Source organism: Pseudonaja textilis, chromosome 2 (assembly GCF_049901715.1).
Source record: "Pseudonaja textilis isolate UNSWEBS1 chromosome 2, rPseTex1.2, whole genome shotgun sequence".
NCBI classification, from domain to species: Eukaryota; Metazoa; Chordata; class Lepidosauria; order Squamata; family Elapidae; genus Pseudonaja; species Pseudonaja textilis.
In genome coordinates, this window is record NC_141991.1 from 188,233,424 (window position 1) to 188,247,595 (window position 14,172).

At 37.5% G+C, this 14,172-nt stretch overlaps 1 protein-coding gene across 29 annotated transcripts in view; it reads left to right on the top strand.

Moving 5' to 3' along the window:
• The window catches only part of PTPRD (protein tyrosine phosphatase receptor type D), a 1,248,962-nt gene that overhangs the window by 1,001,677 nt on the left and 233,113 nt on the right, over positions 1-14,172 (top strand). For all 29 annotated transcript variants that reach the window (XM_087926655.1, XM_087926630.1, XM_087926633.1 and 26 more), the window contains one exon: positions 12,855-13,000. In XM_087926655.1, coding sequence (XP_087782781.1) covers positions 12,855-13,000 — 146 coding nt within the window. The remainder of the gene's footprint in view (positions 1-12,854; positions 13,001-14,172) is intronic.

The window sequence follows — 14,172 nt, forward strand, 5'->3', positions numbered from 1 at the left end:
AAATTAATTCAAGGATAGGAGAGTTCAATTTTTAAATTAAGTTTGACAGGAAAATGGATAAGAAAATTAATAAAGAGGGGTATCCTAATTTTGAAAGCATCTTCTTTAGTAGAGTATGGGAAAATTAGTTCAAAAATGGAAATTCATCTTTTTAAATGCATCAGTTGTTGGCTACAACCACATTTAATCTCATAAAATATAGCCACTTATTCAAAGGCCAGAATAGCCTCAGCATAGTGAATATTATGCATGTATGCTATTATACTATTTATTTTTTCTAGATCAGTAAAAGCAGATTTCCTATCAAAAATCCCCTACATACATAAATGAATACATGAATGTTACTGCACTCAGTTGTATTACTTATATGTGGTTTTGTCACACAGTGGTACACTTAATAACCAAATTATAGCATTCTTTTAAGAGTGTGGATTACTTGGATTTATTTTTATGAGGTTTTTTTAGACTCAAGCTTTTGTTGATGTTGTTTAAAGATAAAGATAAATATAAATATAAAGATGAACACTTCACAAATATTTAAAATAATTTAAACTTAACCCTGTATTCCATTTTTTTCATACTAGAGGAAACAGTCTTCTGAAACAATGAATTTGTCTGGCATTTTAAGACTCTCTTATCTGACTTTACATGGTGAAAGGCAGCTTCAGATCTTAGTTACCAAATAATTCATTCATCGCTAGCAGACATTAAAATTTGAAAAAGGAACAGCAGCAAAAAAGAAAAAAGAAGAGAGAAAGCTTGAAGGAGAATTTTCTTTCAGTAAATTAATGACTATGACAAGGTTATGTACCATTCCAGAGGGATGAAGTGTCTAACCTTTTAGCTTCAAGAGGCTTTATGCTTTTCATTTTCTGCTGGATAAAAGCTTAATGTGGATTAAAGGGCAGATTCTTTTTTTAAAAAAATCAGATAAAGTTATATCCAAATTTTATACTTTATTATTTATTATATGCAGTATAAAAATATACACCCTGCATGCATTAATATATAGTCTTTGTTGTATATATGGCATGCTATATGATTTTAGACCTAAACGGATCTAAACATATATGATTGTATGTTAGTTTTAAAGCACTTTATAACATCTTTTTAATAGCAAATCAAGAGTTAAACATTGTTTTGATACTTAAGTTACACAACTGCTTCTCTGAATGCAAACTCATTAATGTGCCTCTTCAATTTGTACGAACAGCTATTAGATATAAAAGTGGATTTGGTAGAGTAAAACTGCTAGTCTTTTTAATGCAGCATTTGAAACAATTTCATCTGTAGCTTTTATCATATGTAAATATATTTTAGGTGAAAAGTTTAACACGTTATGATATTGTTAAAGGTGTAATAATAAACAAATCACTTTTAATCCAGCAGGAAATCACACCTTATGTCCCAGATAAAGATCTCTCCTGTCTCTTCCTTCTGAAATCCTTTTTCCTGGAAATATGAAAAATTTAACATGATCTTGTATACTTGCTTAGATTGTTGCCATGATAAAGCCATACTGTTTTTGTGACAATGAGCTTATTTTTTTTATTTAGAGCAGTGGTTCCCAAAGTGGGCAGTACCGCCCCCTGGGGGGCGGTGGGATGCCTTAGGGGGGCAGTAAGAGTCAAGGGGGCTGGCGGGGGGGCGCTAAGAGGTGGCAGGGGGGCGTTCGAGGTGCCGGCTCTGCAGGCTCACTGACTGCCGACCCTGCAGCCCCATAGCCGGCACCTCGAATATGGAACCTGTGCCCGGTGAGCCTTGCCAAGCCTGGGGAGGGAGAGGTGGGAGGTGGTGGAAAGAGGGCGCCTTAGCTTGCAGGCTGCCCTTTCTGGTGGAAGCAGCGGAGGCACGCCAGAAGGCCCGAAAGCAAAACCCTCCCAAGGCGCATAGTGGAAGGGGTGGGTGGTCCGGCATTAGGGCCCCCTTCCCTGGAGAACAAGGGAGCACGCAGTGCCCACCTGGCCTCCGCCTCTCCAGCCAGCCGGGCTTGCGCGCAGGAAGCGGGTGGGTGCAGCTGGCTTTCCAAAGAGAATGGCTTGGTTCGGTTTGGCTCTACATGGCTGTCCCAGACCTAGAACCTAGCCTCCCTCTGCAGCCTGGTTCTTCTGACCGAGCCCTGCGCTTGCTTGCTTGCTTGCTTAGTTTCCAAGCGATCGTTCCCTCCGCCTCCCCTGGTCTGGGCTGTTTCTGCACGCCTTCCTCCTCCCGGATGGAGCATAAAGATGGGCAGAATGCTTCACTGAAGTTGGGAGTCTCTGGGTGTGTGCAGAGTACCTTCCCTTGCTTGGCCTGATGGAAGTGGACCTTGGGTTGAAGCAAAGAGGGTGAGGTCAGCTGCATCGCTGCTCCGGGGAAGTTGGCATTGCAAAATTGGATGCCAAAGGGGACTAGAGAAGGGGCAGAGGAGCAGTTGCAGGGGGCTGCAGAAGGGGCAGAAGGGCAGCTGCATTAAGGAGCAGGAAGATCTTAGCCATGGTTTATTCATTGACTAAGCCAGAATCAAACAGCCTGCTAAACTCTAAACCAGAATGGTTGGGTTGATATATTCAGTCCGTGTTTCTCAACTTTGGCAACTTGTGTGGACTTCAATTCCCATTCTGGCTTTGCTCTACTTTCTCAAAGTGCCACAGCTGTTGCATTCTTTCTTTCTGTCTGTCTGTCTATCCATACATACATACATACATACATACATACATACATACATAAATGCAAAATGTCTGCCTGCCTGCCTGCCTGCCTGCCTTTCTACCTACCTACCTACCAATATAGATAGATCTATCTATCTATTATCTATCTGTCTGTCTGTCTATCTATCTATCCATACATCCATACAAAATGTCTGTCTGTCTGCCTGCCTTCCTGCCTACCTACCTGTCTTTCTGCCTAGCTACCTACCTACCTACCTACCAATATAGATCTACTTACCTACCTACCTATCCATACATTCATCCAAAAGGTCTGCCTGTCTGCCTATCTACCTATCTATCTACCTACCTACCTGTCTCTCTCTCTCTGTCTGTCTGTCTGTCTCTCTCTCCAACCATCTATCATTGTTCGAAGTGCCAGCCCCACAGACACATTGGGAAAGTAGAGCAAAGCCAGTCTGGGAGGGAGGGAGGGAAGGAGGGAAGGGGGGAGAGAGAGAAAGAGAGAGAGAGAGAGAGAGAGAGAGAGATGATGCATCAGATTGAAATGAGGCCTAGTTTAGACTGAGGCCCTTCTCCACATTGAAACATCTTTGCCAACACATTGAAACATCTTTGGCTTCTATAATTAAAAGTTTTACGGACAAAACATAGTCAAGACTATCAGGAAGCTCTCACATTTTGTTGAGGCTTTAAACAGGATCCATTGGACCAGATCTCCATTCTAAAAATTACTTTTCCCCAGTGTATTACAGTACCAATTCTGTAGAAGGCAAAACCAAAATGTACTGGTAAATTACAAGGAGAATACACACACGCACACACACACACACACACACACACACACACACACACACCCTTCTAACCCTGCTGGAGCAGGTGATCGGACTAGAATAGATATCTCATTATCTTTCTCCTCCCTTCCTCTCTCCTTTATTTCTTTTTCTTTCTGTCCATTCCTTCCATCCCGCCTCTTTCTTTGTCCCTTTTTCTTTCTTTCTTTCTTTCTTTCTTTCCTCTCTCTCTCTCTCTCTCTCTCTCTCTCTCTCTTTTCTTTCTCTCTCTTTCCCTCTCTCAGGCTCACCCCCTTGACTTCCTTGGGCAGGTCCCTCCAATGCAGTGGGCTCAGTGGGGTGGATCTGTGGGGCCGGCACCTAGAACGCGGCAGTGTCGGCATGTTTGAAAAGTAGAGCAAAGCCAGAGGTCAGTAATTTTTGCTGCAAAGAATCACAAAAGCTTCTGGGTTGTGCACAAGAAGGGACACACATGTCAATGCAATTCAGCAACATAAAATAAAGAGATACGAATAAAACAGATCAACAAGAATTGGCAAAGCATCTCTGATTAGATTTTATTCACTGCTAGAATCTAATCAGAGATGCTTTGTGGATTCTAGTGCAATGACCTGCACGAGCAGGGTTAGAAGGGTGTGTGTGTGTGTATGTGTGTGCATGGCTGTCAAAACTCCAAAAAATGGGTCAAGTATCTCTGAGGAGGCCAGGAATAAATTCGAACACTTGCTAAACAACCAGCCATTAAGTGAGGACCACTTGTATTTGGTTTGCCAGTCACCTGGCCACACCCACCCAGTCACATGACCACCAAATCACAGCTACCCCATCATGTGACCAGCAAGCCATGCCCAGCTAGCAAGCCATGCCAGCCAGTCACGTGACCAGCAAGCTACGCCCACCCAGTCACATGACCAGCAAGCCACACCCTCAAATTAGGCCATGCTCACAGAAATTTGAATCCCACCCCTGGGCGGGGGGCACCGAGAATGAGTTTGCACCAAGTGGGCAGTGGACTGAAAAAGTTTGGGAACCACTGATTTAGAGGAACTTAAAAGTAAATGTGAAACACGTAATGATACTCGGTTAATCCTTCCTTCTTTCCTTCCCCATAGCAATCTGTTCAATTTTTGGTCATTGGATTCACGTTAAGTATGTGATCTATCAATTATTTAAAATGATTCAGTAAGTACTGAACATTTGTATGAGAAGAGCTAAAAGCTTCCTGAGTTGAGCAGTGCTGACATCAGGGAACATTCTTGCATTCCGCCGTGGGGAGCACTACTTCTAAAGTGGCCCCAGCCTATCAGGCAGTAGTAGAAGAGAAGCATGACTTAGCCAGGAGAGACAAGCTAGGTGTTTAGGAAAGAAAATGCAATCAAGAATGAGGATGGTGAGGGATGACTGTCATGCCAGAAAGGTTCCTCTGGACAAAGAAGGTGAGAAGCAGGAAATAAGATCTCTGCTAGGCAAGAAAATAAGGAGGAACAGAATATGAAAAAGACTTCATAAAAATATCACTTTGTTCAATAAGGAAAGAGACAAAATAGAAAACCAGTATTTGGGTTTCTAGATTATATAGATATGTTCTGACAAATATACTAGGTGTCAGTAATAAAACTAAATATTAGTATACTAGGTAAAGCATACTGACAATTAAATGGTTAAAGTGAAACGATGTTTCTCATCTGTTTTTCAAAATACTGTGCTTCTTGATAATCTTCATTTCTTTGCTTTGAATTCACAAGAAATGTTTATGTCAGTGAATGAAAAAAATATGTTGACCCTTGGGCTAATAATTCATGTAACACTTAAGAGTTTGAAACCATTGTACTACAAGATACATATACCCGAACAAAGCTGAATACCATTCATGTACACACACACACACACACACACACACACACACACATATGGTATAAACCCATGCATTAACTTATAATTCAGCATGGCAGTCTCAGAGTTGTGAAAGATATCAGCAATACAAATTTCATCAAATCATCGTTCCAGACTAAAATGGTTCTTCATCCAGCCTATCATCTTTCTCTCCTTAGTCTATTTGTCAACAAATAAACTGCATAAATAAAGTCTTTCTATTCTGGGACGTCTATTCACTGATAAAAAAAAAATATTATTTATTCTCTAGTATGTTTCAGAATGTCTCTAAAAACACCATCATTTTTAAGAGAAAATCTTGGCTTTGCCTTTGATAAAAAATATCCTAAACTATTTTACTCATGTTCATCTTCTCTGTTGTTATAACTTTGGGGTAATGGCCTTGCTGTTGAGTTGGAGTCTCTGCACTTGCATAGAAGTGATCAACAAATCATCTTATTAATCTCAGCATGCCAAAAATAACTTTTGTATTGTAAAAAATGAATACATTATGAGAAAATCTTCAGCTACATTTCCCATCTATCCTGAAAATATTAGTAAACAGAATTAATTTAAAAAATTTCTACAACTTTGAATATGTGTGAAAAAAATTTTTTTTTAAAATTTTTAAGCAATATAAACTGTAAATTAATTTTTGGACAGAAAAATACTGTTGTTTGACTTAGTTTGGAATTTTTCTTTGCGCTCAAGTCTTGATAACGTATTTCTAAAAGGGTATAATCGTCATAAATAAAATAGGCAGCCATGACAATTACAAAATCCCAGATTCATAATAGAAGTAGTTATTCAAGTATACAGTAATTTGGGACCTGAGAAATATAGCACATTGTTCCTACATGCAATTCATTGTTTAACATCCTGTTTTTCATTTAATAACATTTTCAATATACTGCATCATTATTATCTATGCACTCAGACACTTTTTGAAATATTAAACCATAAAGCATGTATTAAAAAATTGTGTCTCACATCTCACCAAAACTGTAGGAAGAGACTCAGTACATCATGGTGGGAACATTTGAGTAACAATGTTTGGGTTTGAACAAAAAGGGGTTAGACAGAATAGAGTATTTTCTTTGTAACCTTAACAAACAGTGTCATACTCTACTTCCAGTGACTATTTTACAAAAGTCCTTATAGGGTTCTTTTTCCCCAAATAAATTTCATTCATTTCTATAAATGTCAGTTTGCTAAATCTGCATTGTTTAACTTTGAAATACTTGGATATGACTATTCGTCACATGGAGTAAATGAATATATTTGTTTTGAAGTTAATTAATACTCATAAATATTACTCATTTTTATTGTTTTTTCAATTAATAGTATGCTCAGACCTTTATGGTTTGACAGAGTTTATATGTAGTAAAATCCTAGGGAAATTAATGCTTTATAAGTATAAAAGGCTATATTCAAAAGAAAAAGACTAGTGTCTGAGTGAATACAAATTTGTACACATGAGCTGATTAAAATAAATAGCACAATTGTGGTTAATAAGTCAAAGTAAAAAAATGTTAGTAATTTTAACCACCCATGCAGTAAAAATGTATTTTAAAATATACTATAAGCATTTATAGATAAAATAATTCTGAGGTTGTGATTAGTAATGAAAACTTCTTCATTTATCCTGGATCCGTGATGGCAAACCTATGGCACGCATGCCACAGGTGGCACGCAGAGCCATTTGTGCTGGCACGTGAGCTGCAGGCAAACTTACCTCACTGTGCATGGGTGTGCCTCACAGCTGATTTTTGGCTGGTTTGAGGCCTTTTTCGGCCTCCCAAAGGCTTGAGGAAGGCTTCTGGAGGCTTTGTAGGCCGAAAACTAGGCCTGTTTCATCACTTCCTATGACAGAAGTGACGAAGCGGGCCTAGTTTTCGGCCTGCAAAGCTTGCTGAAGCCTGCAGAAACCTTCCTCAAGCCGAAAAGGGCCTCGAACCGAAAATCAGCTGTGAGGCACAGGGCAGGTAAGGGGGCGAGGGGGTGGGGATTGTGCATGCATGCATGATAGACATAAGGGGCACACGCATTGCCTTCTGGGTGCTGGCACATGAGCATGAGCATGCAAACGTATGCACAATTTTTGGCACAGGAGCCCAAAAAGGTTAGCCACCACTGTCCTAGATATTTAGGTTTAGCAAACCTTAGGTTCAGGATGAATGTTTGGTGATTTCTGAATGGAGTTATCCTTAATATAATCACATTCATAACAATGTGTCAGGCTTGGTATGTGATTGACAGTTTATACCCTCAGCAAAATTCCAGAGAAAGCTTTGTTTAGCAGTTACAAAGATTTTATGAAATCATTCTCACTTGCTTGCCCTTTTAGAAATAAAAGCTAATTAACTTCTTGCACAAGCCAATTTGCAGGTACATTGTAAGCACAGGTTAGAATTAAGGAGCAGTAATTGCTTATAATGATGATCAGCATAACTGATGTGATAAATTATGATTAATGAGTAAATTAGCAGTGAATGCTATAAATGATTCTGCTATGAAAATTATTTTAAAAAGAAATGAAGGGCAACCAAATCTACTAAGTATGCTGGATATGCCTAGTAGTATTAACTCTTAGATGAAATATGAAAACTTTGGCAAATTCCTAATACTTATCTCTAATTCTTATTGATTTGTTTATTTACAAAGAACAGATTTGACAATCTGTAGCCGAAAGGGCTTAGAAACTACAAATAGATACTTCCAACATCGGAAGGATGGGAAAGAAATAGCAGTGGTAAACTACTTAGCAGAATATTGCTTTACTGCTCACTTTTAGCTCGTAGCTGGGAATTATAATTTAGAAACAAGGTGGGCTACAAATTCCCATGGCTGCAATGCTGCATGTTTCCATATTGGATGTTCTGACAGTCTATGTAGGTGGATGTAAAGATGAATGCCATCTTTATATTCAAAAGAAAATGATTTAAGATTAAAAAAAGCAACAGAACATGGAGCGCATCCGTTAATGTTTGTGGAGATTATCAGTCATCTAAATATTTAAGATTGCTGCCTGCAAAAGAAAGCAGTGGAATTCACTGCCCACTTATCCCTGAGCTCCTCCCAAATAATTCCAAAATGATTGGAAGCCCATCTGACTCAGGGGAAGAGCAGCTGTCAAAAACTCCTTCAGGGATTTTTTGGATCATGGATCATGTTCCTCTCACAATAAGTCTTTTAATATATTTTAACTAATAAGAATTATAATGAAAAAAAACACAGAAATAAAACATGTTTTAAGTACTTAAATTCTATAAAAAGTACTTAAATTAATAAAAATGTAAACTCTCATAGGAACAGTGATTCACTTTAAGTTAAGTACTTAAATATACCTAGTTTTAAATACTGTATCTTGAAATATAGAAGGGACGTGGAACAATTCAGTCTCCCCAAAATCTGTTTTCTCAGTGGACTTCATGTATTTATCTAAATAAAATATTCATGGGTTTTTCTCTGTTAGTTTAAAAATGGGTGTAATCCAGTAGTTACTATAAACCAGGACCCCCCGGCCCCAATTAATTCTGCTTTCTCTGAAATGAAATCACAATTATGACAAGCAGATAATACTAATCTACTTTTATGTATATATTTATAAAGGATTTTCATCATCCATTCAGAATTAGTGTTGCATATTATATAATCCACAAGTATGCATTATTTAAATTTAAGTCTAACTTTACAAACAAGGATTCTCTTTGTCATAAACTTCACTGAAGTGTATTTATTATCTCAACTAGCTATCAATTCATGGGCATATGCTATGTGTGGGTATATGGGCACACTCATACATATACATAGCATATGCCTATTATATGTGTAGGCACAGAGGTGGTATTCAGCAGGTTCTGACCAGTTCTGCAGAACCGGTAGTGGAAATTTTGAGTAGTTGGAGAACCAGCAAATACCACCTCTGGCTGGCCCCGCCCCCATCTCTTCTCTGCCTTCTCAGTCTTTTGTTGCCCTGCAATAGGAGAACAGAGCTGGAAAGCAGGTTAGTGGGGTGGGGGAGGGAATGGGGATTTTGCAGTATCTTTCCCTTGCCACGCCCACCAGGCCACACCCACAGAACCAGTAGTAAAAAAAATTTGAATCCCACCACTGTATAGACATATGCTGTGTGTTTACTGGAGTCCATTCTGTCTGTTGGTAGGATATATAGTTTTAGAATGTTTTCACATTGATAAAAAAACTATTTTAATGAACTATGTTAAACACACATCACTGTTTGAAAGGGAAAAAACATGTTTTCCAGATCTTACATTGGCCCAGTACTGTTAATTAACAGAAAATTTGATCTTGATTCTTATTGGTATTAGCCTTGATTTTCTTATCAGTTTTGAAAATAAAATATTCAAATTAATTATCAATTCCACACACAAAAATTAATGTATTTATAAATGTAAAAGTTATTAATTGTTAATTTATGCAACTCTGGTAGCCTAGAGGTGGAGCTCTCACCTGACAATCAGGAGGCTGTGAGTTCGATCCTAGGTCGAGGCTAATATTTGGAATAGACTCTCCTGCTCAAGCAGAGTTGGACTAGATGACTTCCAACATCCCTTCCAACTCTGTCATTCTATGATTCCAATTAAGTAGTTGCATTTGAGGTAACCATTTTCCATCCCTTGTAAAATCAATTAAGTATGCAAAGTTTTAGACTGGCACTAAGTTTGCAGTTAGCTTGTACTTGCTATATTTGTAGTTAATTTTCTCCTTAATTCTAGGTTGCTTCTTTCCTTGATTAATTTTTATCCATTCCTTCTTGTTAGGTGCTAAGGATATATAGTGTTCAGAATGCCATATGCTAAATAAATAATAAAGTGTTCAGAATCATTTTCAAAATATATGGGTACTAGAAACAGAATTTGCCTGCACCTTCTTTAGTAGTTGTATCTTTTCCCAGTAAAAGGCCTAATTACAGTATCATGAATATATAATTCATGTTATCTTGAACTGTCATAATATGAAGCATCGCAAGTTACAGTTTTATAATTGGTGTGATTGGATCAGGTATATGGAAAGTTACTTCTTGCCCCAGAAGTGATGTTTTGTTTGTGATCTTGCTTTCAGCTTTATTTTCCCCTTAACTTTTAGATGTAGCAGTTGAGGCACTAGGCAAAATCTTGAGGCAGGTTCTTTCTCCAGAAGTGGGGACTCAGTACGGTTCAAGGACTCGGATTTCTGTTCCACAATGAATCATAAATGGGCCTTATTTTATTGATTTCAACTGTAGGCTTCCCTTGGCAAACTAAACTATAAGTAGATAAATTAGCACTAAGCATGTACTGTAAAAAAAAAAAAGGTAAAGGAGCCCTGCAAATTTTACTCAGCTAGTTGTTGCCAATTATAGGGGTGGTATCAATTTATTTATGTGCATTTGCATGTTTTCAAACTGCTAGGTTGGCAGGAGCTGGGGCTAGGAAAGCAGCTCACCCCATTGCATGGCACTGGGGTCTTGAACCTGGGCTGCCGGCTTTCCAGCCAACAAGTCCACACTCTTAACTGCTAAGCCGTTGCACCACCATATGCTGTTAGCGTATACTGTAAGAGCTTCTTGCATGTTTTATTATAGAAAAAATAATGAATCCATTACAAAATGATTCTTTTGGCTTCAATGTAAGAGATTCAAGTTCTATTTATAGTAAAATTAAGATTCAAATTCTTGTACCTCTTTTTTCTGATTATGTACGCACTATTATAGAACCATTCTCTTTTGGGTGATAATGATGTTTTCCATCCCTCTTTTGTTTCGGTCATGGCCTGTACTGATATCACACTGTTTTCTTCATGACCATGTGAAAACGATTTCAACATAATTGTAGTGGACTCCAAGATCTTCCTCTTCTGTCCACAGTTGAGTAGAAAACATCCAGCAGTTTTGTTGTCCACTGACTAGATCCTTGCCTAGTAGTAGATCAATCAATATAAGTTTTAATAACAGCAATCACCACAAAAAGGTTGTGAGGCCTGCATAGTTCTAACGCAAAATCATTCCTATGTATCAGTCTACCTTCTGTTAACTTGTCCCTCTTGGGTAAGTGTTGCAGATGTAATTCAGATATAACTTGATAACACATTGTTTTTTTGAGGCTGAAGTTTGTTGTTGGTCAACCATTCAATCATTTCCAACTCATGACCCAAGAACAGACATCAAGAGTGGGGTTTTTTTAGTAGTTGCTCTTTCAGTTATTTTAAGCTCATAGTAGCATCTAGCTATTTTGTCTTCTATTGACCTCTTTTTGATTGCCTTTCATTTTTTCAATTGTTAAGGTTTTCACAAATAATCTTGCCTTCCCCATTACATCTTCAAAATATCTCTAGCTTCATTATTAGTGTTTCCAGTGAACAGTTTGATTTTATTTCATGTAGTATTGAATTATTTGTTCTTATAGTCCAACTTATTCTTAACAATCTTCTCTGATACTACATTTCAAAGACATCTGTTTTTCTTTATTTAAACTTTCTGATGGCTGTTCCTTCACAGCCATATACAGTATTACAACAGGGAAAATAGTATGCCTTGATGGTTCTCACTTTTGCTGTCACTGTGATGCCTTTGCACATTAATACGTTCTTTAGGTTTAGTCAACTTTTGCCCATAATCTCATTTCTGGCTACAGTTACCATCTCTTTGAATTTTTGCGCCTAGGAGGATAATGTTTTTAAGAAGCAAAAACTATTAATTTGTTAATTGCAGTCTTTGCTACACATGGTTTCTGGTTTTGATAGAAATGGTTCATGGAGCAAATCAAATATTTCTGGAGAACAGTTTTCTAAGTTGGGTAATTTTGTCAGCAAAGCTTTGCTATAAAAAAAATTGATTTTACATTTGTATGATATTTTAAAATATAGCACATTGATTATGATTTTATAACCGAAGACTGTACAACAAGTAGGGAACTGCAATTTGATTTTTTTTCTAGTTTATGCATTATATATGTATATGTATAAGATTTCTGACAATATCAATATGATAATATGTTAAATACTGCCTGGAACTGGCATATTATAATGTAGCTCATTGTGTTATAGGTAGTTCTTGATTTATGATCCTAATGGAGCCTGTTCCTTAACAATTGCAAGTTGTGACAGTTGTAAAGCAGATTTACATTACTGACCTGATTTTACAACCTTTTTTGCAATGGTCATTAAGCAAACACCGTATCATTGAGCAAACCAATTGTTTGCTGTGGACTATTTTGCTGAAAACTGGAAGTAAATGCCAATTTTCAGCAAAAATGACACAAAACATGAACACATGATTACAAACAGTTGAAAATGTGGGACAGTTGCTGAACGCCCAAAACTTGATCATGTGACTGGAGGAGTGACTGGAAGAACTGTGGAAGTGGGCTACTAAATGACCAGTCAAAACTCAAGGACTACCTGTATATCAGCTTGCCTTTTCTTTCCAAACTTTGCTCTGAAAGTAAATATTATTTGTTTTGGCTTAATATTTTTGACATCCTGAGATATTCTTTTGGTGAGCTCTTGCTAAAATTTATTTTACTCTTTCTTTTTTTAGCACCACCAAAGTTTGCAAGAACACCTCTTGACCAGACAGGGGTCTCTGGAGGAGTCGCCTCATTCATCTGTCAAGCAACGGGAGACCCAAGGCCTAAAATTGTCTGGAATAAGAAGGGCAAAAAAGTCAGCAATCAGAGATTTGAGGTATTAGGTCCATTGTTCTGTTCCTCTGAAAACCATTTACATTAATATTCTTTGATTATTCCCTTTTGTTTCTGAATAGTATAATCTTAAACAACAGCAGTGATGCTTACTGTCGTCTTTTGGAAAAAAATGATTTGTTTCAGGCTTAAAAGAAGAATTTCATTTTTATTTGTAGGGTTATAGCTCTTGATCCTACAAAGATGTGCTGTGTAATTTTTTTTAATATTCCCTCTTTATGTAGGAACCAGTTATTATTGACAAACCTGTAGATAAATGACATAAAAATATGTACATAGTTCCTAAGGTCATCATTAGGCGTACTATGTAGAAACCAGCCAAAGGATTAGAATTATGATACTGGGCATAATAAGGTTAGTTATTTTAACATGCATTAAGAATCATATTTTATTCATACAATAAATAGATGCTTTGAGGGTTTGTTTTAAAAAGCAGAAAATAATGAAGTCAATAAATAAAATAAAAGCATTAGAACAAAAATGTTAGTAATGCTCTTTGTTTCCTGATGACAAAACATTCATGTTGATAAATAAAATGAAAATAGATGGGTTGAAAGAATAGTATAAATACATTATGGTAGTGTGTTTCCCATTCAAAATGCCGCCTATGTTCTTGATTATTTTGCCTTTAATATCAGTATAGATGCCCCTTTTAAAAATGTTGGGAATGTGAAAACCCCTGCTATTTTTTAATGAAATTTACAATACACCATCAATCAGACCAAAAACAAAACTCCACAACTCTTATGAGTGTAGTTCTTCAATGTAGCCATAGACCTGTGATGGTGAACCTATGTGTGTGCGCCTCCCACCGGCAAGCTGGTCTAAGCCACCTATGCATGGGGGGCAGGGTACATGCAGGGGGCACATGTGCAGGGGGCACACACATGTGCAGGGGTATGCCTTGCATTTTGGGTATGTGTGTGCGCATGCGCTTTGGGCATTCAGGGCCCAAAAGGTTCACCATCACTGCCATAGACTATTTATTCTGCATGCCCTTTGGAGTATCTAAACTTTACTGAGATTTTATATAATAAGATATAATTGATTACATTTAAGAAATATCTCAATCATTTTTTCTCTGAAACCAGATTTCCCTAAACTGAATGTAGTCATATTCCCCCCAAACAGAATCAATATGAAACAATATTTTGA